This window comes from Lepidochelys kempii, chromosome 10 (genome assembly GCF_965140285.1).
Source record: "Lepidochelys kempii isolate rLepKem1 chromosome 10, rLepKem1.hap1, whole genome shotgun sequence".
In the NCBI taxonomy this organism is placed as follows: Eukaryota; Metazoa; Chordata; order Testudines; family Cheloniidae; genus Lepidochelys; species Lepidochelys kempii.
In genome coordinates, this window is record NC_136389.1 from 23,844,890 (window position 1) to 23,872,685 (window position 27,796).

General features: G+C 40.7%; 1 protein-coding gene across 2 annotated transcripts; it reads left to right on the plus strand.

Annotated features, from left to right (window-relative positions):
• The first annotated feature begins 2,521 nt into the window (after positions 1–2,521).
• Positions 2,522–27,504, plus strand: TVP23A (trans-golgi network vesicle protein 23 homolog A). Of its 2 annotated transcripts, none has more exons than XM_073362465.2 (8): positions 2,522–2,736; positions 3,849–3,928; positions 15,376–15,520; positions 17,249–17,338; positions 22,239–22,367; positions 24,830–24,958; positions 26,177–26,245; positions 27,251–27,504. In XM_073362465.2, exons 1-7 carry the CDS (start codon positions 2,728–2,730, stop codon positions 26,237–26,239), a joined length of 645 nt encoding a protein of 214 aa, XP_073218566.1. In that variant the 5' UTR covers positions 2,522–2,727; the 3' UTR covers positions 26,240–26,245; positions 27,251–27,504. The 2 variants fall into 2 exon arrangements, with proteins under 2 accessions (XP_073218566.1, XP_073218565.1); XM_073362464.2 differs by having other exon boundaries at positions 2,578–2,799.
• Positions 27,505–27,796: the final 292 nt, after the last annotated feature.

The window sequence follows — 27,796 nt, forward strand, 5'->3', positions numbered from 1 at the left end:
TTGACAGCCCAGGGTGTAAGTGAATTACAGAACTAGAAAATTCAGAAAATGCTGTTACAGCCAAATTCCCATCTCTCCCACAGAAGGGAGCAGAAGACAGAATGGTTTCAGAGTAGCAGCCGTGTTAGTCTGTATTCGCAAAAAGAAAAGGAGTACTTGTGGCACCTTAGAGACTAACCAATTTATTTGAGCATAAGCTTTCGTGAGCTACAGCTCACTTCATCGGATGCATAATTAAAGTGGAAAATACAGTGAGGATGTTTTTATACACACAGACCATGAAAAAATGGGTGTTTATCACTTCAAAAGGTTTTCTCCCCCCACCACTTTTTTACTTTTTTACCCCTTTCACATAGCAAGCCTCTGAGTGCGACTCCCCCCTTATAAATTAAAAACACTTTTAAATATATTTAACATCATTATAAATGCTGGAGGCAAAGTGGGGTTGGGGTGGGGGTGGAGGTTGACAGCTCGTGACCCCCCCATGTAATAACCTTGCGACCCCTGAGGTGTCCCGACCCCCAGTTTGAGAATCCCTGTGCTAAACCTTGCTCGTCAGTTCGCACCGAAAATTGACTATCTTTCCCTAATTCTCAGCAATAATTTAAAAGGTGATACAGTAATGGGCTTGATATGGCTAAGAATTATTTTCACTTCACATTGGCCCAGTCTGAAAACACAATCAAAAGTAATCCTTGGTACCATGAGCACTCACACGGAAGTAAATTGGACTGTCTGTAAGTAATAGCTACTAAGCCTTTAGCATACAGGCCCTGTATTACAGTAAGATTATTCATACATTATAACATGTTAAAACTTTTAAAACCAAGCTATCATTGTCAAAGTAATAAAATACATCTTCTTATCAATAATCTTTGCTTTTCAATTGTTTATTTATTTGCCTATTTGCAAAATTCAGTTGACAGTGGGTGAAAGCTTACACTGTATTATGTATTTACTTGCTGTATTAATATTTGATTAAAGTTAAGTCCTGTGCAACATCTTGGAGGTGTACTTACTTAGTAATTTCTTCATTTAATCCAGACTTTTTCATGTTATTATTTCAGTTAGATGTTTTAGTGCACAGTGATAAATTATGCTTTAGCATGTTTGTCTGGTGACTGTAATTAATCATATCTAAGATACTGTAGATATTAACTCTTTTTTGATCCTTCATTCAACCGTTATAAAATTAAAATATTTTACCCATTGGTCTCAAAAAGCCCCTAAATTTCTGCCACATTTCCCTCCTTATCTTTTTCTCATAACAGTAAATTATTAAAGTTGTTAAAATGTTAAGAGTAGCTTAGCTGTGTCATTTCATACTTTCATTATGTAGTGTAGCTGAGCTGAGCTACACTACATACACTGTACTTAAGCATATCAAACAAAAAGGCAGGTGATTATTAAAATAACCCTCAGATAAATCCTGCTTGAGTTACACAAGCATTTAGCCAATAACAGAATTATACAAGTAATTAATTGTTTTCAATGGGATTATTCACATGAGGAAAGAGAATAAGATTTACAGAAAACAAAAACACACAGTGTACTTTCCCCTAGTATGTTGGGAATCTCATTTTAGTAGTCTGAACAGCACTTTTGATCACATCATTGCCATGAAAAAGTGTATTTTCAAATTAACCCCCCGATTGTTTTACAATGCTTACAAGTGTATATATATACACACACACACACATATATATAAATTCAATAGGATATACAATTTTTCTAAGCTGCCAGCTACCAGTAATAAGGAAACAGAATGCACTCAGTACAAAAGTAATAAATTAAAGTCAGTTTAATGGTCTCTCAGGCTTGGATTACAAGGGTTTTTTTTATATAGAAGCTTCATTATGTTCTCCCCTCTTGTGGGTTTTGTCTTCAGCAACAGAACCTAAGAGCTACTTTCTAGACTGGATGTGTTTTCAAAACCAATGTTTGTTGTCACTGAGACTCAAACAAAGGTTCTTTTCTTGAAACACCTATTCAAAAAGTGAGAGAATAAAGGAGCTCACTAAAATAAAAAGGTATTTGAACTTTTTTTGTTGTAATCAACTTAACTTTTTTGTATTTTGGTTTAATAAAGGCAGAAGAGGTTCAGGTTTGCTGGCATACAGCAAACAGAAACAAATTTGAGAGCAAGAGGCTCATCTGAATTAGGTTGCTTTGTTTCTTAATTAAAAAATACTGAAGGTAAATGGAAAGCAAACAAGTAGGTAAGTGGTGCAGGCGAGGACAGTCCCTCTGTTATGGGATTGGATTTTGTACAGCACCTTGTTCAGTGCGGCAGCAGTACGGTCCCCCTGCAATATAACTAATCATCCAAAAATCCTATCCACCCTTCCCAACACATCCTCCACCAACTAGTCCAGACCCCGACCCACACCTCTAACAGCCTGGTCCCCTTTCCCTCCCGCTCTCCACGCTTAACTGCCTGATACCCTATTCACAACCCCCCCCCCCCCCCCCAAAGAAAACCCCAGCCTGGTCCCCCTAACAGCCTGGCCCCCTATTAACACCCCTCCTCCACCCCCACCCACTCTAGTAGCCTGGTCCTCTCCCCGCGCCTCGGGCCGGACTCTTTTCACTGTGACACCCGGCCGCTTCTCCCCGCGCCTTAGCAACCGGGCGCGCCTGGCCAGCGAGGCCGAGCCCGCTGCCGCCCCGCCCGGTAGGTCCGTGGGGACCGCGGAGCACCCGGCTCTACTCGGCCCGGACGGCAGGATGAAGCAGGTGGGCCCTGGCGCCCAATCCTGGCGCCTCAGCAAACGGGAGGCGAGCGGGGCCTGGGTGGAGGTGCGGTGTCAGTAGGTGAATGGGAAGTGGTGGTAGGGTGGGGGGAGGTGTTGGGGGCAGAGGGAAGGGGGGGTAGGCTGGGGGGAATCGGGGTGTTGCGGGGGCAGAGGGAAGGGGGTGATAGGTGGGGGAATTGGGGTGTTGCTGGGCAGAGGGAAGGGGGTGATAGGTGGGGGAATTGGGGTGTTGGGGGGCAGAGGGAAGGGGGTGGTAGGCTGGGGGGAATTGGGGTGTTGCTGGGCAGAGGGAAGGGGGTGGTAGGCTGGGGAGAATCGGGGTTTGTGGTAGGCTGGGGGGAATCGGGGTGTTGCAGGGGCAGAGGGAAGGGGGTGATAGGTGGGGGAATCGGGGTGTTGGGGGGCAGAGGGAAGGGGGTGGTAGGCTGGGGGGAATTGGGGTGTTGCTGGGCAGAGGGAAGGGGGTGGTAGGCTGGGGGGAATTGGGGTGTTGGGGGGCAGAGGGAAGGGGGTGGTAGGCTGGGGGGAATCGGGTGATGGGGGGCAGAGGGAAGGGGGTGGTAGGCTGGGGGGAATCGGGGTTTGTGGTAGGCTGGGGGGAATCGGGGTGTTGCAGGGGCAGAGGGAAGGGGGTGATAGGCGGGGGAATTGGGGTGTTGGGGGGCAGAGGGAAGGGGGTGGTAGGCTGGGGGAATCGGGGTGTTGGGGGGCAGAGGGAAGGGGGTGGTAGGCTGTGGGGAATTGGGGTGTTGCTGGGCAGAGGGAAGGGGGTGATAGGTGGGGGAATTGGGGTGTTGGGGGGCAGAGGGAAGGGGGTGGTAGGCTGGGGGGAATTGGGTGTTGGGGGGCAGAGGGAAGGGGGTGGTAGGCTGGGGGGAATCGGGGTGTTGCAGGGGCAGAGGGAAGGGGGTGGTAGGCTGGGGGGAATTGGGGTGTTGCGGGGGCAGAGGGAAGGGGGTGGTAGGCTGGGGGGAATCGGGGTGTTGCGGGGGCAGAGGGAAGGGGGTGGTAGGCTGGGGGGAGTTGGAGTGTCAGTGAGGACTTGTCTCCTTCTCCATTGATGTCTGGATGTTGGGGGGTTTCTCTCTCCAGCCGTTAGTGGATGACACTGAGGATGTGTCTCTTGACTTTGGGAATGAAGAGGAATTGGCATTAAGGAAAGCAAAAATCAGGTAAGTACTTTAGAAATTTAGTGTAAATTACATGATTATTCCCTTAAATGCCATATCTTAAAGGAGGAATCTGTGGGGAAAGCCACTGGTTATGTTGATAGACAAGCAGAACAGGAAGATACTCCTCAATGTGCATGAAAACTAGCTGTCTGCCTTTCCTCCTCACCAAACTGCCCCAGGAATTGTTCATGCCTTGAGTCAGGATTCAAGCATCGCTTTGCCCGTTCTTAAGCCTCTTCAAAATTGTATGTATCACGCAGAAAATATGCATCCTTTCTTTGCTTTGAACAGTGTGTTAGCCTTTAAAAATCCAGCTCAAATGAACATTCTCTTTTTCCATACATTTTTTTTGTATGAAATGATCTTGTTGAAAACAAAAAGTTCCTATTCAGGACACTGTTCCAGCCCAGAGGGAAGGCAGACATCATTTACTGGCACCTTCTCTTCATCTAGTTGTAAAATGCCATTTGCAGTACAATTGTCACCTAGTGGGGAGAACAGCTTGTCATACCAGATGACCAGACTTTCCTTTGTCATGTAATTTGACCTGTTCTTGTAAGTTTAGCTGTTAGGTCAATAGTTCTTTTCCAGTACTATCTGATCCATCCTTTTGGAGCAGAGTAGGTTTGTTTTCCCACAGTATCCATTCTTCATTTAGATGTCACAATATATGGATTTCAGAGTAACAGCCGTGTTAGTCTGTATTCGCAAAAAGAAAAGGAGTACTTGTGGCACCTTAGAGACTAACCAATTTATTTGAGCATAAGCTTTTGTGAGCTACAGCTCACTTCATCAGATGCATACTGTGGGAAGTGTAGAAGATCTTATTATATACACACAAAGCATGAAAAAATACCTCCTCCCACCCCACTCTCCTGCTGGTAATAGCTTATCTAAAGTGACCGCTCTCCTTACAATGTGTATGATAATCAAGTTGGGCCATTTCCAGCACAAATCCAGGTTTTCTCACCCCCCCCCACACACACACACAAACTCACTTTTCTGCTGTTCCACAGTCTCCTAGAGCAATGCCAAGGTTTTTATTATGCCAACAGGAATAGAGGTATACACAGTACTGATGAAATGATAACCTTGTGCTTTGATTTGTATTACCTTCCCCTCTCTTTTCCACAAACACAGCAGGTATTGGTATTGCTTATTGGCATAAATGGGAGAATGAAATTAGGGAAAGATGCAAAGTGATCAACGTGTCCTAATTCATCTACTTTCTTTAGTATTATTTCCTCAGGGATCAGCCTCTCTTCTCAATATGGCGATAAAAATCCATCTCATTTTCAAAAAATTCTGTTTTAAATTACAGAAATATGATTTCTTAAGCCATTCCCATGGAAGCTTATTTTTGTGTAAAGGAAAGAGGATGGAAAACATCAAGATCTAGTCAAACTTCAGTTTGTTGTGATTCAGATTATCAGAATGGTACGCAAGCCTCCTCCTTGATTTAACTTCCCCTTTATCTCTGCTTCATCTAGTTTGAACTCAAAATGGTGCTTATACAAATAATAATCCATAGTAGCCTGTGCATTTCTGGTTCACTGATGGTGTATCAGGCATTTCTGGGCAGTGAAATAGAGTACCTTTAAATACTGAAGGGCATTGGTGTCCCAGAAGAATGCAAGAGTAGCCAGTGTACTAAGGCTATGTCTATACTAGAGACCTTACAGCGGCACAGCTGTACCGATGCAGCTGTGCCGCTGTAAGATCTCCTTTGTAGCCACTCTGTCCCAACAGGCGTGAGCTCTCCTGCTGGCATAATTAAACCGCCCCCAACAATCATGGTAGCTATGTTGGTGGGAGAGTGTTGCCTGCTGACATAGCGCTGTCCACACTGGCGCTTGTGTTGGTGAAACTTATGTCATTCAGAGGGCTGTTTTCCCCACATCCCTGAGTGACATAAGTTATGCCGACAAAAATGCTAGTGTAGACATAACCTAATCACTTTCTTAGGCTTTCTCTCTCCTCTTTGCTATCTCTTTCTTTCTTTCTTTCTCCTCCCCCCCAAGTTAACTGTCCTATCCGCAATAGTTTAGAAATGTAGGGCTGGAAGGGATCTTGAGAAGTCATCAAGTCCAGCCTACTGCCATGGGGCAGGACCCAATCCAGTGCTTTTCAATCTATTTACCATTGTGAGCTGCAATGCAGCTTTCTGTGTGTTATGTGGGCCGCATCCACACAATATATATACTATCTGTGTGGCCCTGAGGCTGTCACATGGGCCACAGCCATGTGCTGATTAGGCCACGGGTTGAGAACCACTGCAATAAACCTAGACCAACCATGTTTGTAAAACCTCCAATGATGGTGATTCCACAACTTCCCTTGGAAGAGTATGCCAGAGTTTCTTATAGTTAGCAACTTTTTCCTAATCTCTAACCTAAATCTCCCTTGCTGCAGATTAAGCCCTCTACTTCTTGTCCTACCTTCAGCGGATATGGAGAACAGCCCTTAACATGTTTGAGGAATGTTATTAGGATCCCCCTCAGTCTTTTCTCTCCTCAAGATGAAACATACCCATTTTTTTTAACCTTTGCTCACAGGTTTTCTAAACCTTTTATCATTTTTGTGGCTCTCCTCTGAAGTCCAGTTTGTTCACATCTTTCCTCAAGATTGTTGACCAGAATGGAACACAACTGAGGCCTCACTAATGCCGAGTAGAGCGGGGCAGTTATCTCTCATGTCTGACATACGACACTGCTGTTAATAAATCCCAGAATATTAGCCTTTTTTGCAGCTGTTGATCACATTGTTGATTCATATTCAATTAGTGATCCAGTATAACCCTCAGATCAGTTTCAGCAAGACTACCACCTAACTAGTTATTCCCCATTTTCTAGCTGTGCATTTGATTTTTCCTTCCTAAATGAAGTACTTGTCTTTGCAGTTGTCTTTATTGAAATTCATTTTGTTGAATTCAGACTAATTCTCCAGTTTGTCAAGGTCATTTTGAATGCGAATCCTCTCTTCCAAAGCGCTTACAACCCCTCCCAGTTTGGTGTCATTTGTTAAAATAAGCATACTCATTTGTAATGTATAGGCATACTCTCCACTCCATTATCCAATCATTAATGAAAATATTGAGTAGTACTGGATCCAGGACTGACCTCTGCAGGACTCCACTAGATATACCCTTCTGGTTTGACAGAGAACCATTGATGATTACTCTTCGAATATGGTCTTTCATCCAGTTGTGCACCAACCTTATGGTCATTTCATTTATAGTCCAGCAACTACTTTCAAAAACTAAATGTGGAGTGTTAAACAGGTCACATTTTAGTTTTTAAGGGAGAGAATTGAAAGGGCAGACTAGTGGACAGGGAAAGTGTTAGTTTGCTTTAGTTTTTGTTTTTGCTTTTCTGTTTAGCAATTTTTTTTTTTTCAGATGAGCAAGTCATGGTAGCTCAAGTTTGCTTACTTGATGGCATCAGATACCACCACAGCTCTAGGAATAGTCCAATGGTTAGCATGTTCTTCCTCTGCTGGATGCACAGCTGCAGAGTACCTCAGCAGTAGATATCAGATAGTTGAGTGGAGACTGAGGAAAAACTCTTTTCATATAATCCTGAGACCTGAGATTTTCATTAATAGGCAAAAGATAATTACTTTGACAATACCTCACAACTGCCCAAAAGGATACTTTCCTGTTTGAAATATTTTTGCTATACCACATTTACTACTCACTGCAGCGTTTTTTTTTTCTGATGAAAATGTACCAGACACAAAATCAGCTTTGCCTGCTCTTACCTTGATGGAACGGACTGAATTTATTCAATTAAAAAAAAAAAAAAAAAAAAAAAAAGGTGGCAGCCTAGCCACTACAGACAAGATCAATTGTGCAAGACTTTGCTATAATTAACTTTAAAAAGTGCATTTGTAGGATGAGTAAATGGCCACTCTGAATGTTGTAAAGTTTTAGGAAGGTATTTTTCTCAAAATATTCTTACAAACAACTGTGGCAAATTGATTAACAATAGATTAAACACATCATATGTATAAATAAAGAAGTAGAGTCCAGATCCAACGCATATTGAAATCAGTGGAACAACTTCTACTGGCCACCGTAAAAGAAAATCTAGAAGAATTGGCTCTTAGATTGTATTTTCTAGTCTATCATTACTTATTCCAGAGGTTTTAAAATAATAATTCCTTGAAAGCTTAAAATGAAATTTTCATGGGAACAAATTATTTAACTCCATTTAAAGCAAGGTGAGTTGCTCACAAGTGCTTTAAATGCTTACAAAATGTTCCTTAATAGAAGAGCTCCTTTATTTAAAGAAAAGGGGCAGGGGATTGATTAGTCTGTTTGGTTTTCAGTACAATTCTAAGACTAGGGGCAAATAAAAATAGAGCAAGATTTGAGCCTTTCAACCTTGACATTGTTTTTAATGAAATGATTTCACTTCCTCCTTTAAACATCTGTAGCTTTTTTTATTTTACTGTTAATCTCAAATTAGACTCTTTACAGACACACTAATTCTATTTAACATTGTCTCCATTTCAATTTGATAAATAAACCTCATTTTGCATGACTTATTCAATCATGTCTTTTGACCACTGCTTGTAGGTTATACCCTTCTCCCCCAATTTCTGTTTGTCTAGTCCTAGAATGAACTCCTCAGGCAGGGACTGTGCAGGGACTTTTGTTCAAAAAGCACATAGCATAGGAGCTACACCAAATAGGCAAAAAATTTATCTGTCTTGTCTCACCATTGCATCCACATTTTTCCCAGTGTTGATGGAGGTAATTACTTCCCCTTACTAGTTCCATCTCCTCTTCACATTTACTCCTGGTTTTCTCCTCTACATTCTCTTGTGCTCACTTAAACATTTCACCCCCGGCCACATCCCAATTCCAGATGCCAGAGAGATGTGCATGAATTACACAACTTCAGTTTGGAAACAGAATTACTCAAAACAAACAGAACAATCATGTGCGTAAACCAAAGCAACTCCGTGATTTTATCCGCCTTTCTACTTACTCCCACATTTGTCATGTCAGGTTTTAAATTTATGTCCCAACCTTATGCTCTGATCTATGTGAGCAGATCACCATCAGTGGGGCTCTGTGTAGATACAAGGGTCTGCCTGCCTAGACCAAAACACAGGATTGGGGCCTTAGACTGTAAGCTATTTGAGCTAGGAAATGTATTGTCTGCAAAGAGCAATGCAAACCTAACAACACATAGCAATGATGCTATATAATCATTTTCTGAAAATGAAGTCATTTATTCATAAATCAAATACAGCAGCAAGCAATGTAAGTTTCCCCATGCCATCCAATCAATGCATTCTAGTCTCACGATACCATCTTTGAAGTGACTTGCAAAGGAAAATTTTGCTTCTTTGTAAAGAATGCCTTTGATTTGAGGTTATTTTCTGCTTGTTTCATCTTAGAAATAAAAGGAATCTGAGGTCTGTCTTGTTTTGCTGTAGTTCTTCATTAGAGGACCAAGAACATTAAATTAAGGGGTAGTTCTGTTAATTCTTAACGAGCTTTCAACTTCAAGGTATTTGAATTTGATTTTTAACAAAAGAAAATTTAACATTCTGAAGAGAAAATATTTCCCTTTTCAATCTGATTTCATTTCCTAGATAGGTGTCAACCTACTTTTAGTTTAGTTTTTCATTTGACTGCAGTCTTTCCTGTTTTTCTTGGAAGACTGGATCTGAATTTCTAAATAAAAAGTAAAAAAAAACAAACCACCAAAACCCTTTTGAGCTCTGCCTTAAATAAAAAAAAAAGTAAATACCCATCACAAGAGTCTGAGAATTAAGTATCCCTGCTTACTATTTACTAAGGGGTTGTCTCTGTTCACTTTTTACACCTATTTAACTACATTGGTACAGTTGCCTAGTATGGATGCAATTAAACCGTATCAAGGTGTAAAACATAAGTATATAATCTTTCAGTAAAGCTAATTCAATAAACGCCTTTATATCAGTATAACTATGTCCACACTAGGGAAATGCACCAAATGTAACTAAATTGATTTTTCTACCATTTTAATAAAATGGTAGAAAAATCAGTGTAGACAGGCCTTCTTTGATGGCCATTGTCCACTGAGAATTGAACTGAAATTGCCAAATTAATTTATAATCAATCATTCAGCTATAAGTCCCCGATTCTGCAGTGTGTAGTTGACTAGCAGACTAGTGCCCGTGTGGAGCCCAGTGTATGCCATACAAATGCAGGATCAGAGTGTGAGATGGTAAGTTTTGGTTACTTTTGCCTGGTACTGGCTTTGAATGTGTGAACTAGAGCTAAAGGGTCATTACATTTTAAATGTCTCCTGAACCATCCTATCTCACTTAGTTCTCTGCCTCTAATACCAAACTCTAGCAATCACCTTAGAAAAATCATGATGCTGTTTCTTTGAACTGCATATTAATATGAATTGGCTGTTTTGTTTACTAATTACATTAGCCTCTTCTGACTGTCCTTGTATGTCTAGAGGGATTTTAGGAAGGGCTGTTTCCCGTTGCAGAAATGATATTGAATTAAGTATAGATAAATGCCATTTACCTGTGAATGGATTTCGAAAGGTATACATTTCACTTTGTTCAAAAGGGACACAGGTGTTCTGGCTTAATGTTTTACCTGCTTTATAACACTTTTCTGCTTGGGAATATTCTGTTAAAAATCTTATTTAGATAGGAGGAACTAGAAACTGTCAATTGCAGCTCTGAAGCAGAAGAGTGAACAAGTCAACAAATCTATTCCCAGAGTTTTTTTTTTTTTCTGGTGCATAAATGAGGAAGTAAATTACTGTACCAGATTAATTTAAAGATCCTTTGGCATAAACAGAAATGGACTACACTGAAATACAATAATGTGGAATTCTTTAAGCTTCTGAGAGGTTATTTTAAACAATGGGGTGCAAGTTATAATATACATACATATGCACACATTCACAAAGAAGAAGAGCCTGGAGCCCTAGCTCTGTGAGTAAGTTCTTGACTAACTAAATCCTTGTAAGGTGGTCCATGTGCTACAGGCTAACTACTTAGTCAATAGTATTTGCTATCAGCATGACTTATATATCAACTAAGATGGGTAAACACACTTCAGTCACTGTTTCCCAAGTAGAAAAATGTGTCAAAGTCATAAGCTAGTGAAGAATATGCTGAAGTCATTGAATAAAATATTACACTTTTGCTCAGCATTGTCTGATATGGCAATACAAGATTGACAGGGTTACCGTGGTGGGACCTTCAGAAAAAGCAGAAGGCCATCAGTCCGCCAAATATACAGTTTGTTTTCGTTTATCGTAATCCTACCTTCCTGTTTTTTTAGCCACAGGCTTCCATGGTGAAAAATAAACCTAACTGCCCTTTCAACTAAATATGCCACTTATCTTTGTGTTTTACATTCTGAACTTCCCACAAAGAGGAAACCAAGTGTAGGTGTTGTATATAAAAAACCACCCAATATATAAAAAAAGAGAGAGAGAGGACACATTAATTTGCGAAGAAGTCATAAAGCTGTAGAGCATGTCTCATAATCTGTAGAGAGACAGCATTTCATGGCATCATTTCCTCCTCAACGTCCACTGCCTTCTTGCCAAAACTCCTGCAAATGACAGTATGTGGTGGAAAAATAAAATACATTCCTAATTTTAACAATTGTAATGGGACCTATTCTCCTGGGAAGTGAGGCAACGATTAACTTGCTTCTTTAAAAGTTGCTTAAAGCTGCTTACTGAGACCTTTGCAGGAATCTAGAAGGGACTACAGTTGTTTGAGCTATGGAGAATCAGTGACTCCCCTTCTAAAAGGGAACAGAGAATGGTTTGGGGAAGTGAAGCAAACCACAGCACTGTCTAAGGCTAAGGGAAGCCTAAATACTTGTCCCTTTTTGTATGTATCCACATTTGAAGAGATTTGCTTTGCTTGGCCCTGGAAGAGGAAGAACACTTCGTTTGTTTGTAATAAGTAACTGCCACCTGAAGAGCCTTACCCAGTTTTATGTTTCATTTTCTTGCGGGGTGCCTTTGTTAGATTAACACTAATCAGCCTCCAATAAACAGTTTTTGAGTATGGTGTAGAAATCCTTAGTCCAAAGCCAGACCCAGAATTTTCAGTACAAATAGTATATTCAATATAGAGTCATGGAGTTTAAGGCCAGAAGGGACCATCAGATCTAGTCTGCTAATGTAACACTAGCTACCAACACCACTCAGCACCTGCACACAAAACTCAACAACTGGAATTAGATCAAAGTATTACAGCCCACGGAAGACTAGACTACTATGTGCCACAGGCAGAGAACTGGAGGAACCTAAGTGCATCATTGTCTCTACAGTGGCAGGAGAATGATTGTGAGATATACCTAGCTAATCCTGGCAAGTAACCCGCAGCTGCAAAAGAAGGCAAAAATCCCCCGAGGTCACTGCCAGTCTGACCTGCAGGAAAATTCCTTCCCAGTCCCACATAGGAGGATCAGTTAGACCCTGAGCATGTGAGCAAGAACCAGCCAGCAAAGCACCTGAGAGAGAATGTTTGGTGTCATCTCAGAGCCCTGTCCCTCCCTGTCCCATCTCCAGCCGTGGTCATCCCTGCTGCTTCAACGGATGCTTCTTCCAGTGAACACCTATCCAAGTCTGAGATCAGAACATCTCTAAGTCCTGGTAGCACTATTAACACCCTAATGTCCCTCAACATTAGTACAGCTAATACATTCCAGCAACTGGTCTATTCTGGCAGCCGTTACCCACCACTTGTCTGCCTGGTTTTGCTCCATCACTAATCTTTATCAGCACAATGCACCTTTTATGTGAGGCTCTCCTTGCTACTTACGACAGCAGAGTAACAGTCACTTGCCTTTTTGGGCCATTTAATTAATGTCACAGGTCTTCCCAGACATCCTGGCAATGACTGTATAGGTCAAACGCCCTACATTTCCCCATATTGAATTGCTGTTAAAATCAGAAAGTGTGAAACGTACATTCCTCATTATTCCTACTGGAGTGAAGTTGACACACGTTACAGATCTGCAATAGCAATTCAGTACTCCCAGTTTTGACAATTTCCAATGTAATCCTGTCTTTACACAGAAGCTGCTCAGAGGAAGGGGGAAAAAAAAAAGCTTTAATCTAAAATTTCATGTGCTTAGTTGTAAACTAGAAGATGGGTTTTGGAAAGTTTGAAGTTAGTGTGGGTACAAACAGAAGAGTGATTAAATAACAACTCATCTGTTTACCTGGATTTGTTCCCAGTGTCGTTCTTGCTTTTTTAATAAAGTGAGTTTCTCTCTTCTGTGAACACTGCATTGCCAGTTGATTCTGGAGGAATGAAGTATTCTATTCTGGCTAGCACATCATAAACAATTCTTAACTAAGTCTTGACTGCAGGAACTTTGACTGGTGCGGATTAATGAGCCAGAAAAGCTTAGTTTTCAGATTCCATGGCAAGTTTGCTGGGCTGATAGGGGAAAAAATGTCAAATGATTTGATATGGAAATTAACATGGCACACCATGGTGCCATTTGAGTGTAACTCTCTGGCATAAACATATGTTAATCATATACTTTTGAAAATACTACTATCTACAAAAATGTATCCTTGCCCACTCCTCACTAAAACTTAAGCATCACATTTGGAACTCAATGAAAACTATTGCATTAAGGCTTTACACTTACTTTTTTGCAATCTTTTACTTTAGTCAGAGTTAATTCATTTAAATGTTAACATCTACAAGACTTCTAGCATGTCAGCTCATTTCTGGAAGTAATCATTTTGGATAGGACTTATTCCATAAGTTCATCTTCACCTCTGGATAATATCAAATCACCCAGCCAGGTATTTTGATCTGTTAATATTCCTGTGTCTTGCTGCTTAAGTTTTGTAAATACTTGGCTATACTAATTAATGGCACCTTTATAGGGACAATTTCAACATTTTATATGCAGGCAACATTGTGAATTTTATGTTAGAGATCCACCACTGGGTCTACTGCTCACCCTTCCTGCTACATGTCAAATTTAAATGTTGGCTATTTCTTATTCATTTAAAAAAATAACTTTATTTAGAGGATCAGTAAAGATATACAGGATGGGTTTTCAAGCTGGGGGTTGGGAAGTTATGACATGGGGGGGAGTCATGAACTATTAGCTTCCACCCCAAACCCTGCTTTGCCTCCAGCATTTATAATTGTGTTCTTATATATAAAATTATAATATATATAATTTATAAGGGGCGGGGGTCACACTCAGAGGCTTGCTATATGAAAGGAGTCACCAGTACAAAAGTTTTGAGAACCACTGCTATACAGTATTTTTGCTATACCTTGCATAATAGCATTAATTATTAAAATGGGAAATTGGACTAATTATTGATTAACTATAACAAATTAGCTGCCTTATTCATAAGGTGAATTGTGTTTTTCTGGCACAGGGTGGTGATAGGTGAAGTCCTAAAATGGAAATGCCTTCAAAATTAATTGGCAAGCTAACACTGAAATCAGTATATGTGCTAATTAAATATTAGTCTGCTACCTTGCAGACGGAAGCTGTTGAGTAAGCAAGATAAAACATTCCTCAATAAAACAGCATTCGTGCTGAACAGGACAGATACAATTTCACCTTCTTTCCAAAGGGACAAGATTAGTTTAAGTGGCTGGGTTTTTGCTTATATCAGCTGAACAGGTCCAACTAACCATTGGAACTGTAAATTGGGCTCAAGGTCATACACTTCATAGCTTGTAGAGGCCAAGCTTATTGTATACACCAGGGGCTCCTTGCATTCCTCCATTCTCTCCCACAAGCTCCTTCTGTGCCACACTCCTATCCCCTTCTGTTTCAGGGTTCCCCTGAAACTCTTCCCTGCCACCCCCATTTCCACCTTCCCCCCCATGCGAGGGGCTATGTATCTCCATCCTCCATCACACCAGGGATTTTGTGTGCCGTTCTCCCTCCCCCCCATTCCTGGGTCTCTGTGTACAACCCTCTTTCCCAGGTCCTCCAAACTCCCCCGCCACCAGGAGTTCAGTCCCCGATTAACCCCACCACCTGTACCAGGGTCCCGCATTCTCCCCCTTCTGCCAGGGGCTAAGTGCACCATCTTTCCCATACCAAAGTCTCCCTAGTCCCTCCCAGGATTCTGTGTGCCCCTGTTCTCACCAATATGCCAGGGGACTGCCTACAACAAATGATAAAGAAACTAGATTTTTTTGTTCTAAATTGGGGGAAGAAGGAATGTTTATAGGTAATAGGCAGCACTTCTTCACAGTCTTCCTTTTAGTCTTATGCTGAAACTTAGCTAGTGGGAAAAGTATGATTGGTTTGTTGAATAAGGGATCTACATCCTATCACATGCATTTAAGTAGATATCACATGTTTTTCAATAGCATTTCATGAACGTTAAGTTGCAACATTGGTAAATATTGTAATATGTTTTGTCTCTTAAGTTAGTAAGTGTTCTGGATTGTTTTTCTAGGCATCCCCTGGCTACTTTTTTTCACCTGTTTTTCCGAGTGAGCGCTATTGTTACCTACTTGCTCTGTGACTGGTTCAGCAAAAGTTTTGTTGCCTGTTTTGTCATTATTCTTCTCCTTCTGTCCTTTGACTTTTGGTCGGTTAAGGTAAGAACATTCTGAACGAATAATGAAGTTTAGAAATAGTCTGTTTATTTCTTGATTTTGATTTTTCTTAATGACAAATACAGTGAAAAATAACTGTCAGATAATCGTGTACTGCTCTTCCTTTATTAAACTTGCTGAACAGCTTTGTTTTAACTAGATGGAAGCAGCATTTACATGTTTTAGTACAAATATTAAGGAAGTTACCTCACCTATGGTAGTCTTGTTTATACTTTGCCTTTGGAATCAGGTAAGGTAGCGTTCTATGCCTTAGTGATCTTTACGTTCAATTTAAAGAGCAGAATTCATTGATGAGCTCCAAAAAGGATGATAGCTATAATACCAGGGCCTTTGAGATTGAGAAGCTGTTGATGTGGGAGGGGGAAAAATCATTAACATATTTTTTCATTTATACATTTTTTAAAAGCCTGGAGTCTAGGCACCCTGAAAGTTTAAAGAGATACCATAAATTTGTAATAACTTCAGAATATAACCCCATAGCTTTAATGCAGTTCTAAACCAGTTAATAATGGAGAAAATGCAAAGGATCAGAGAGAAGGACTAAGGCACTGATTTTACAATCAAATCTGTGTAGGTAGACTCTTGTGCCTGCATGGAACCCCCACAGAAACCAGCGGGACTCTGCATAGATACCAAGGATCACTGAAGTCCTGATCCTACAGTTTGAACTGCACAAGACAGCAATATTGCAACTAATGTGATGGGCCTTCTGAATTTGACTCCATCTTGTAGAAAAGTCTAGTGATAGTGACGGGAAAATCTGTCACTACTCACTAGTTATTTGAAAAGCAATTTTAAAATAAAGACAAACTGGCGAAAACAAACTTTTAATCTTTTTCTGCCTGGTCATGATGTCTTAGAAAGCTTTGGACTACTTTAAAAAAAAAAACCAATGTATTTAAATTTTTGGTCAAAGAGATAAAACTTGATCTATATGTTAAGTCTAGGATTTTTTTTTTTTTTTGGTCTGGGCAAGAAAAGAAGTCTAGAAGTGAGAAAAAGTTACCTGAGCTATAAAGTCTGTGGATGTCCCTACCTACATATGTGGCTTTCCATTTTACTTCAAAAGTTACTGAATAAACATTGTTCCTGTATTATACTAAATTTAGATTATATTTTGATTTTGGGGAGGGCCTTTGGATGCATTAAAATGGGCAATTGAATATATATGTTAACCTTGCATTCAAAGATAGTCTTAGAATGAAGGGAAAAGGGAGAGAAATGGAACAAGGACTGGTATGTTAGTTTATAGATGCATGTTGATATAATGAAACAATTGTACAGTAATGATTCATATGTAAAAATTAGTGCCTAACTTGTTTGTGAATCTTTGTTACTTGCTTGTTTCTAATGAATGTTCCTGTTTCCTGTCTGTTCTATATCCTTTTGGATTTTCCCCCTCACATTCACAATGTGACTAGGTGTGCCCCAGATGAACTTAACTAGCTGAATAACTCCTCTTGTAATTGACTTGGGAGAAACATTTTTCCACTGAAATAAAATTGCATTGCATTAATGCTTATATTAGAACCGTATTATAAGGCTCAATAGTTCATTGAGCTGTCACCACACACCCCTAAAACATTTGGCATAACTCTCAAAACTTTAACAGTTGACAAAAAGGATCTAGTCTTTCAGAGTCATGTTCATGAATTTAAAAAAAAATTACCTAGTTGATTTATGGAAATAACTGACTAACTCTGTCTCTAGAATGTAACTGGAAGACTCTTAGTTGGCTTACGTTGGTGGAACCAGATTGATGAAGATGGAAAAAGCCACTGGGTTTTTGAAGCAAAAAAGGTACTTTTAAAGTAAGAACTATAGTAAAACATTATCCATGTTACAATGTATAATGATAAACAGCTGATAAGTAGCAATGATACACTATTAAGTGTAGGTTTCAGAGTAACAGCCGTGTTAGTCTGTATTCGCAAAAAGAAAGGAGTACTTGTGGCACCTTAGAGACTAACCAATTTATTTGAACATGAGCTTTCGTGAGCTACAGAGCTGTAGCTCACGAAAGCTTATGCTCAAATAAATTGGTTATTCTCTAACGTGCCACAAGTACTCCTTTTCTTTTTACTATTAAGTGTAGTTAGTTCTGGAATTTTAATGTTGTGTAAAGGATATTTTTATCCAGATTTTACAGCTCTTGGGGTAAATTTACAGAGCAATATTAAAGGAATTGAGAGCACATTTGAGGGTTTTTTCATAGCACTAAACTTTTGTTGTGCTACAGTTTCAACACTTGGACCTTGGTGACAACAACAGGACCTGGTTTTATGACATAATTTATATAATCTTATTGCTTGTAGATTTACAATTTCTATTTCCTGGAGAGAGAACATCATGTGATAGCTGTTTGCCCACTCCTGTTACTGATGGCAGTTCTGTACTTAAGCTCAAGAACTGTGCTGGAAATGAAGGTTACCTATCTATAACCAGAGTTCTTTGAGATGGACTCTGCATATTAACATTCCTGGGTGAAGCTCAGACAGTGGAATCTTTTCATAGCAGTGCTCATTAGAGTGCTCAAGTATCCCTCCTACCTCTTCCCCTTGCATTCCTGAATGTACGAGGGCAAGGTTATAAAAAGGCATATGGTACCTTTTGCTACTTCAGTTCCTTTCACCACTTCCTCAGACTCAAGATTCTATTAAGATTCCAAGGAAGAGGAGAAAGTGGGTGGGGAGTGTCCATCTCGAAGGACAGGTAAGTAAGAGGATACTCAAAGAAATGAAGGTTACTATTCCATTTATGGAGTACTGCTTGCCAAACTATCTTATAAGTGGGAAGGTGGGACTCAGAGTGCTAACTGAAGCCAAGGCCAGATAGCAGTGTTTTGTAAATGTATGTATAGAGCTCCAAGTAGCAGCCTTACAGAAATGCAATTGGAACATGGCTAAGGCATGTTATGGAAGTAGTGTGTAACCTATCTCCAACAAGAGATAGAATGGATGCTTTCCTCAGTTTGACAAATGTGAAAGTTGGATACCACCTTGGGCATGAATCTAGGATTAGAACAGAGCATCATCTTATTCTTGTGAGAAAGAGTGAATGGAAGATCAGCCAGAAAGAGCACGTAGTTCATTCATTTGCCTAGCTGCTGATCTGGCTACTGTGAAAGCCATTTTAATATATAGAAGGAACAGAGAACAGGCTGCTGTAGGTTGACAGGGAGGCTTCATTAGCTGCATAAAGACTAAATTGGGATCCCATGCTGGTACTGGTGGATACAATTCAAGTCTCTTCATAATTATCTTTCTAGGCCTGATGGGTAGCTTTAGCTGCTACGTGAACTTTTGAGGATCTAGAAAGACCTGAAAGCTTTCATTGAGGCAATTATTCAAGAACAGACTTAAGTGGTGTCAGCGGTAGTGTTTAGCTGTTTTGATGTGGCGGGGGGAAGAAGTGTCTGGGGATATCTGCAACAACTCATCCAACCTTCTCTTCTCTCGTGGACAGATCTGAGAATAACTAGCAGGAGCCTTCCTCTTATTCCAACCGTAGAGGCATTTGGGCTTCCATAGTAAAGGTTTTTGCGGTACGGATGGACAGTGTAGAAACAACTGTCCAGCTCTGGAATAATCTTCAGATCTGAAGTGATCTTCAGAACTGGGGATGACTCTTAGGCAGGGATTTACCCTGACCTGAAACGTTAGTCTTTGATTTAGAAACTGATGTTTTGATCCAGATCCGAGAGAATAGGATTTGGCTCTGCTAACAGGAGTTGCCTTGTCTTGCACTGTGTTTCTCGGAACCAAAGTACACCAATATCAAGATTTTTCAGAGTTCAGCATCGACTGTCTGAGCATTTAAAGTTTAGATCAGGTGATCTGCCCTGGGACAGAGATCAGAACCTTATGTATAGTATTTTTCATCTTCTCACTCTCCAAGGTGTCAGAAGCTGACACTGGCCTTTTCACCTTAGATGCAGGACCCGTTGGATGAGTATGATCCAGGAGGTTTTGTAGTCAGAGCTGCTTAAGCAATAAGGTTTGCAGCCTCTTCTGGTGCCCCTTGTGTAGTTTTGGAGAGTGACCCTCTCTGCAGGCCAAGTATAAATGCTCTACGATAGGCATCATATTCCAGGAACAGTGCTGGACAAAAGCACACCTTATGAAGTCACATCTCTTAGTTTTCAGATCTGCCATGAAACTGGAATTGAAGTCTCAACTAAGAACAAAGAATAAAAAACTAAGTTTAACACTATACTAAGCTAAGGCACTGCATTTTTTTTTAGAGAATGATTTGGGTGTGATGGATCCAGAGAGATTCATGTCAGGTTACTGCCCTGTTGGAAGAAACTGAAGTGGTAGAGGGCACCCTGCCCCCTTTACAATAGGCTCGACTTCAAACATTCTGGAATGCCAAGGAGTGCATGAGTGTTCTAACTGAGACTGCTATGAGAAGGTTCCAGTCTGCTGCACCCACTGGTGTATCCCCAGAGTGGGAATATGCTGAGGACATGCTATAAATTTTCCTAGCAAGCTCCTGGGGTAAAGATTCATCAGTGTTTCCAACTTGGATGCTATAACTTTTCTGACCATACTGGATTTAAGTTCTATAAAAAAGCCACACTCTTTGTTTACAACACCTATGCACTGAATCTTTACTTTGCAAATAGTGGAAGGCTTGCTCTAGATAAACCATTGCCTCCCTTTTTGTGCTTCACTCTAGCTCTTCATACATTCTGGATGTTTCCACTTTCACTCAAGACAACTCAGCATTTTTGTAGATTGAAAACAATCCTCTTTGTGCATACGAGAACATGTTAAAGTCAAATTAGTACTTTAACTAGCGGTAGTGTCTGAGTTACCTCTTCAGGAGTCAGCTCAGACATGGCTCTGCAGTTACCAAGTTAAACAGTAATCTTGAAGGATTCCCTTCATATTTAACAGAGAATGAAGTCTGCGTGGTGCTAGGCAGCACCTTCACTGTAAAATGTATCAAACATTTAATAGTAAGTTGTGCAAATAAAGTGAAATCTGTCATTGTTATACACAATTTAATAATGGAAGACCTGGCTTGCATTTCATGATTTCTAAATTGTAGAATGTTGCAAACTTGAAACATATAGGATGCCAGTTTATTCTAGATGGCTTTCCAGATAGTTATGTCATTGCTCATTTGCAATGGAACATTTTACTCAGCATATGGTATGTCTAGAGTAGACCAGTGGTCTCCAACCTTTTTACGCACAAGATCACTTTTTGAATTTAAGGGCAACCCAGGATCTACCCCATCCCTTCCCCGAAGCCCCCCCACCTCCCTCCATTGCTTGCTGTCCCCCACCCTCACTCACTTGCACCGGGCTGGGGCAGGGGGTTGGGGTTTGGGAGGGGGTGTGGGCTCTGGGCTGGGGCCAAGGAGTTCACAGTGTGGGAGGGGCTCCGGGCTGAGCCTGGGACAGGGGGTTGGGGTGAGGGGTGCAAATGCTCTGGGAGAGAGTTTGAGTGCAGGAGGGGGCTCCAGGCTGGGGCAGAGTGTTGGGTGCAGGAGGGGTTATGGGGTGCTGGCTCTGGGAGGCGGGGAATTAGGACTGGGACAGAGGGGTTGGGGTACAGGAGGGTGTAGTGGGTGCTGGCTTGGGGAGGAGGCTCACAGCTGAGGTGTGGCCTTCTGCTGGACAGCGTTTACCTCAGGCTGCTCCTGGTCGGCAGCGCAGTGAGGCTAAGGCAGGCTCCCTGCCTGCCTCAACCCCATGCCACTCCCAAAAGGGGCCAACGCGTGCCTGTGGCCCCTGGGAGGAGCGGGGGGGGGCATGTGGCTCCACACACTGCCCCTCTTCAGGCACCACCCCCGCAGCTCCCATTGGCCAGGAACAGGGAACTGTGGCCAATGGGAGCTGCAGGGGCAGTACTTGCAGGCAGGAGCAGCGCGCAGAGACCCCTGTCCCCCACGAGGCAGTGCTGGCTGCTTCCGGGAGCCGGGGCAGACAGGGAGCCTGCCTTAGCGGCAGCCCCACTACCCCCCACAGAGATTGCGATTGACTGGGAGAGTCTCTAGTATTGACCAGGCGATCGCGATCGACCGGTTGGTGACCATTGGAGTAGACTGATCTGTGCTCCTAGTTTTTTCCAAAATCCAAGGTGAGGTTAAATATGAGCCAAAATGACACTGATTTTTGAGAATTAAGAGGCAGTTCGGGTCACAATTTGCTCCTAAAATATTATTATCCTGCCTGTTAAACAGTGTAGTGTGCAGGACATATTCATTCTAGGGTACTTCATAATTCTGTATCATTTAAATAAAATCAACTGAGTTTTACCAGTTAGTATGTTTCCTTTCATATTGTTGAAGATAAACTTGGATTTTAATGGCTGTTTCATGCAGAATATAAAAGTCTAAAATGCTTGGTGGTTCAACTAGTTACCCAGCATACCTATGGTACTAAGTAGAGTTCAGGGCATGACCAATTTTTGTCTGTGTAAATAAAATTAATACTGTATTTAGAAGCTATATATAGTTCTCCCATGCTGCAATGATTTCAATTAAGGGAATGCCAGTCTAAGGAAGCATACAGCCAGGCAATAGGAAATAAATTATTTCCAGTAGCTAAGCTACAGCTGATATTATATAAAACATAACAGAAACAGGAACATATAAATGCATATAAATTACCTGTGAAAGGAATGTCTCAATCCTTAAGTACTGTTAGGATATTTTGGTAACTAAAACTAAATGTTTTTCTTTCCAGGTATCTGCAAGCATAGCTGGCTCAACTGAAGTTGAAGCTCGAATCTTTTGGCTTGGACTAATTATCTGTCCAGTTATTTGGACAGTGTTCTTTTTTAGCACTTTGTTTTCCTTGAAGTTGAAATGGCTGGTAAGCATGGGGTAACTCCATATGAGCTGTGCGTGATAGGTGCAGTGAAGGGGAAAGGAGCAGAAAAACAAGACTATTAAAAATACAGTTTTAAGTTAGATTCCATAGAAAGTAAGAATTTAAGTTAGAAGATTACAGTGACAGCTTCAAGAAGTTGTAGAGCAGGCTTCAGTTCCCAAACTGAAGTTAATCCCTTAGGCCTGGCACAGACTTTATAATTCCTTACTCTCCACCCCTCACTAGGTTCTGGTCAATCAGCCCTCTTCTCCTGAGTCAAATGTTTCTGCTGGCAGGCACCACTGCAGCTTCAGTTCAGAAAACTCCACCTATACAATACCCCAAACTAAAAAACTATTAGTTCCAGAGAAACAGAAAAGGAGAAACCATTCTGCAGTTGGGTTTTACTTTTGCATGTCTCTTGGAACTTGGATAATATTTGTACTAACATCCTCTAATCCTTTCACCACCCAGCCTCCTGGTCTCCATGACTTGCAACAGACCACTCTGTCACACTGCATCATTTAATATTTTGGCAGGCCTTACTGGAAATAAGCAGTTGCTGCTTGTTGTCAGTACCACCATATTGGCTTTTCTAGGGCTGTAATGTAACAAGTCATATAGCAGGACTCATATGTGTAAAGATGAACATTTTAAAGATATTGAAATCGCTTGCATTGGTGGTGGGCAACTTGCAGCCTGCATGTAGCCCATCAGGGTAATCTGATTGCAGGCTGTGAGACATTTTGCTGACATTGACCGTCTGCAGGCACAGCCCTCGGCAGCTCCCAGTGGCCGCGGTTCACCATTCAGATTACCCTGATGGGCCGCATGCGGCCCTCAGGTTGCCGACCACTGGTGTATAGCATATGCTTGAAATGAGGCCTTTTAAACTTGTTCCAAAATAAGATACTGTTTTCTAGAAAATGTTTGATACTTTCTTTGGAGGAGAGTACTACCAATAATATTAATTTTATTAAGTTCATTAGACAATTAGATGAAGTGCAAAGTACTATACTTAGGAAGGAAAAATCAAATTCACAGCTACAAAATGGGGAATAACCAGCAAGGTAGTAGTACTGGTGAGAAGAAACTGGGTGTTACAGTGGATCACATGTTGAATATGAATTGACAGTGCAATGCAACTGAGAAAAAGATTAATATTCTGGGGTGCATTAACAGGAGTGTCATATATAAAACACAGGAGGCAACTGCCCCACTCTGTTTGGCACTGGTCAGGCCTCAGCTAGAGTACTGTGCCCAGTACTTGGCGCCACACTTTAGGAAAGGCTTGGACAAACTGGAGAGAGTCCAGAGGAGAGGTTTTATCGTTTTTTGGTTATCACCATTTAATCACCAAATAAGCACCATTTTTCCCAGGCATTTTGGAAAAAGTAACCATGTAACTTTTCTAAATTGTTTAGAAAAACCTGATCCCTGAGGAATGGTTAAAAAAAAAAATGGGCACGTTTAGTCTTGAGAGAAGACGACAGAGGGGGAAACCTGTTATGTCTTCAGATTTGTTAAGGGCTGTTATAAAGAGGACAGTGATCAATTGTTCTCCATGTCCACTGAAGGTAGGACAAGAAATAATGGGCTTAATCTGCAGCAAGGGAGATTTAGATTAAATATTAGGAAAAAAACTTTGATTATAGAGATAGTTAAGGTCTGAACAAGGCTTCCAAGAGGTTGGGAATCCACATCATTCAAGGTTTTTAAGAACAGGTTAGACAAGCATCTGTCAGGGATGGTTTAGATATAGTTGGTTCTGTCTCAGTGTAGGGGGCTGGACTTGATAAACTCTGGAGGTCCTCCAGCAGTCCTACATTTCTATGATTTTGAAAGCTGCTAAAGCTGCCCTATTAGAAAATGTTTACCAAATCGTTTTGTGGTACTAAAATTATGCTTTCTGCAAATGTTGGCACATCTTCTAAACTGTACTCTTAAGTCTTTCATAAATTTGCAAATTATTATAGAACCTCCTTTGTAGGTAAAATTTGTGGCATTCCAGGTTAAATTAAAATAAAGGTCTTGTAAATAGCGGGTAGTGAGAATTTGGCTATGAATGTCTTAAAATGAAGGGAACATGATTTCATGTAGGTGTAAAGAGTTATTCTTTTGAGTCAGACTTTTGTATTATAGTTGGGCACAAAGCACTGACAAAATGGGTCAAGCTGGAAGGAGTGAGACCAGAGCTGGGGGAAAAATTGATTTCCACCCTTGAAATGTAAAGTGAGACTTCCCAAAAAAAGGCTCTTCTGTCGGTGGGTAGGGAGGAGTGTTACTGGTTATTTATGCTTCCTAAAATGCAAGTTTTAATTTATTATTTGAAGGTAAATTCCTTTTGATACTACTTACATTAATCAGCATTATCAATTTTTCCACACTAAGCTGTTGATTGTCTATAGCCTCATACAGAGACAAGTTGGGTGAGGTAATACCTTTTATTGGGCCAACTTCTGCAGGCTCTTGTCATAGCTGGAATCTCCCTTCAAGCTGCTAACTTATATGGATACATCCACTGTAAATTAGGAGGGAAAAAAAGCATCAGCAAAGTAACTTCAAGGTTTTTGTCACAGCAGATGTTTCAGAGGGTAAGTATTAAGGTTCGTTATTATTCTCAGTAGTCACATCATGTATGTGTTTTCCACAGCAGCTTTTAAGGAATTGGGCATTATGCTGATTTACACTTTGATAAACATGATTGAGGAATGCCAGGTTGTGCTTTATAGTGAGTTGTGTTCATCACATATACATCTACGTGGACCTACAGATTTTCTGTGCACGAATAATATCAGTGCACAAGTCTGTCAACACTTTTAAAGTCTCAGACTAGTAGTCCCTCTTTCTGAAATGCAAAATTAATGTTTAATCTGAAAAACCAGTTTGGGAATTGTATGGTCTAACTGCTGCACTGCAAAAGAGTAAGTGTGACCTGAGCAGAGAAGCCAGAAGGACCCATTGACAAGGACTGCTTTGCAATAAATGAAGAAGTTTGTTGAAAAGTGGACTGTAATTAGGGCCTATAAAATTGTCCTGGTATTTGTTTGAGTTCTATTCATGGTTTGGGGTATGGTACAAGAAAATATCTTCCTGCTGCTACTACACTTTTATGGATGTGGATGGCAATGACCAACAAATCAATTTCTACTTTCCCAAAAGGTGCAGAATTGAGTAGCTTAAGAAAATAAGCACCATTTTTTCCAATGCGTTGTGGAAAAAGTGACCATGTAACTTTTCTAAATTGTCTTGTTTGCATGTATGACGTATAAAAGAATTAGACAATGTGTTTTATAACAAACCCATTCTGTGCTCTTGTATTACCTCCTTGGAGTAGTTAAGATTAAGATTTTGTAAAGTACTTTAGAGGTGTCAGCAAAAATGATTGCAGTAGATGTTCTAGATCAGGGATCTCAAACTCAAATCACCACGAGGGCCACATGAGGAATAGTATGTTGGCCCAAGGGCCGCATCACTGACCTCCCGCACCCACGCTGCCATCGGCCCCGCTCCCACTCCACCCTTTCCATGAGCCCCCGCCTCTTCCTGCCCCTGCCCCGCCTCTTCTTCACCTCCTCCCTTGGTGGCAGGAAGTGCCTGCAAGTAGGCAGAGGAGTGGGGACACGGTGCACTGAGGGGGGAAGGAGCCTGGCGGGCTGCAGGAAATAACTCCGGGGGTTTGGGGAGCTTGGCGGGCCACAGGAAATAACTCCATGGGCCGTGTGTTTGAGACCCCTGCTCTAGATACTAATGCTGGAGCAGAATTAGGTTAGTAGAACATCATCTTTAGCTTTCATGTGTTCATTCCGCAGGAGAGACAAGAAGAAATTCAGGGTATGGATGTCCTGAAGGATATGGAAATACATAACCACTAGGTGACTGTAAGTTGAGGACTGATATTAGAAAAATGGATAAGCAATAAAACATTTATTAAGTAACACTATTCTAGAGCATCAACCCTGTCTGAACAAGAGTAAAGAATGGCTTGATCAAAACATGTCAAACTCAGATTTTTAGTGACAGAGTTCCTCTGTTGCGGTTATAAGCTAACACCTTAAGATAAAAAGGCAAATGTGTTTTAAGTAAAAATTGAAATTTTTGTTCCTAAACAGGCCAAAGACTAGCTTTATATCCTACCATGAAAATTTCTTGCTTCTGTTTGAGAAGTTAATACAGAGTTTGTTTGTTAATGATTGGGGTCATTTTAATCATTAAGACAAAAGCCTCTGGAGGATTCCTGATCTTTGGGTGTTTCTAATACTCGGTTCTATGATATTCATACTATATAGATCAGGCAGCATAATTTCAGAAGTGTAATAAAAAAAGACAACTGCAATTTTCCTACAGTATATGCTTCTCATTTCTCAGAGTTTGGGATGTGTAACCATTGGACAAGTCAGAAGACTTGTTAACACTCAGGATGAGAATACCCTTCTTGAGTGAGTGCAGAGCAGAGTAGTTAGCCATCCCTTTTTTCTTTCCTCCCTCTGGCTAATTTCTCGCATGAAGGAGTGGGGTCTGGAATCAGAGATTGAGATGAGGAGAGCAGAGGAAAGGCACATTTGAGAAGGATTTCTGGCAACACAGCACTTTATTACTTGGTGAATTAAACTCCTACAAATAAATTAAACCTGAACACTGACTTATTTCCTTGCTATAAATCAAGTAGGCAGCAAGCTCCTTCAAGTCAACTCATTCTGTTATGCAGCTACACAGTCAAGTTTATATTGATTTAAATTTGAAAGCAAATGCAATTAATTTTCCAGTGACACTTGCCCTCTAATTTCTTGTATTACAAACAAGGAAACTAACGTTAACTTGTCTAAGTAAAAAAAATGGTTAGTAATTTGTTCCCAGTAGGCTGTAACATATTTTTCTTTTCCTAGACACTGATCACTAAAGAGGAGACAATCCTAAATTTAAGTGACTGCACTCTAAATATGGAACTCTACTAATCAAAGAAAAAGATGTCGAAGTGATCTTATCCAATGAAACACAGCATGGAAATGCACACTACAATTAATCCTCAAATGAAGGAGGCTTGAAATATATACTAATATTTAAAAAAGACTCAGGTAAATGTTCCAGTGAAAATATGTATTTAATGTATAAGAGTTTCTGAATAAAGTCTATATGTGAACGTCTTTGGAGATTAATTTCACTAATGACATATGCAAGTTTTCAGGTATCACAAAATACTTTAGATTTAGATTTAACTTCTGATGCACTAAGTGACTTATTTCTATAAACTTAAAATAAAGTTTTGAGACATCAGGTGGACTAGCTGGTGTTCAAATATTATGGTGATTGCACACAACAAGAACAGGAAATTAGAGCAAGGACATTAACTTAAAAATTATTTATTTGCAATACAGAAAAGGAGTACAAGTCTTTACATTCTTCCTATAAAATGCTTTCCTATAATTAACTGC

Bases quoted from the DNA above. Each gene is read 5' to 3' on its own strand.
- TVP23A (XM_073362464.2), top strand. From the start codon at position 2,728: ATGAAGCAGGTGGGCCCTGGCGCCCAATCCTGGCGCCTCAGCAAACGG. The intron at 2,800-3,848 runs GTGCGGTGTCAG...TTCTCTCTCCAG, and splicing joins CGAGCGGGGCCTGGGTGGAG to CCGTTAGTGGATGACACTGA. The intron at 17,339-22,238 runs GTACTTTTAAAG...TTTTCTTTCCAG, and splicing joins GGGTTTTTGAAGCAAAAAAG to GTATCTGCAAGCATAGCTGG.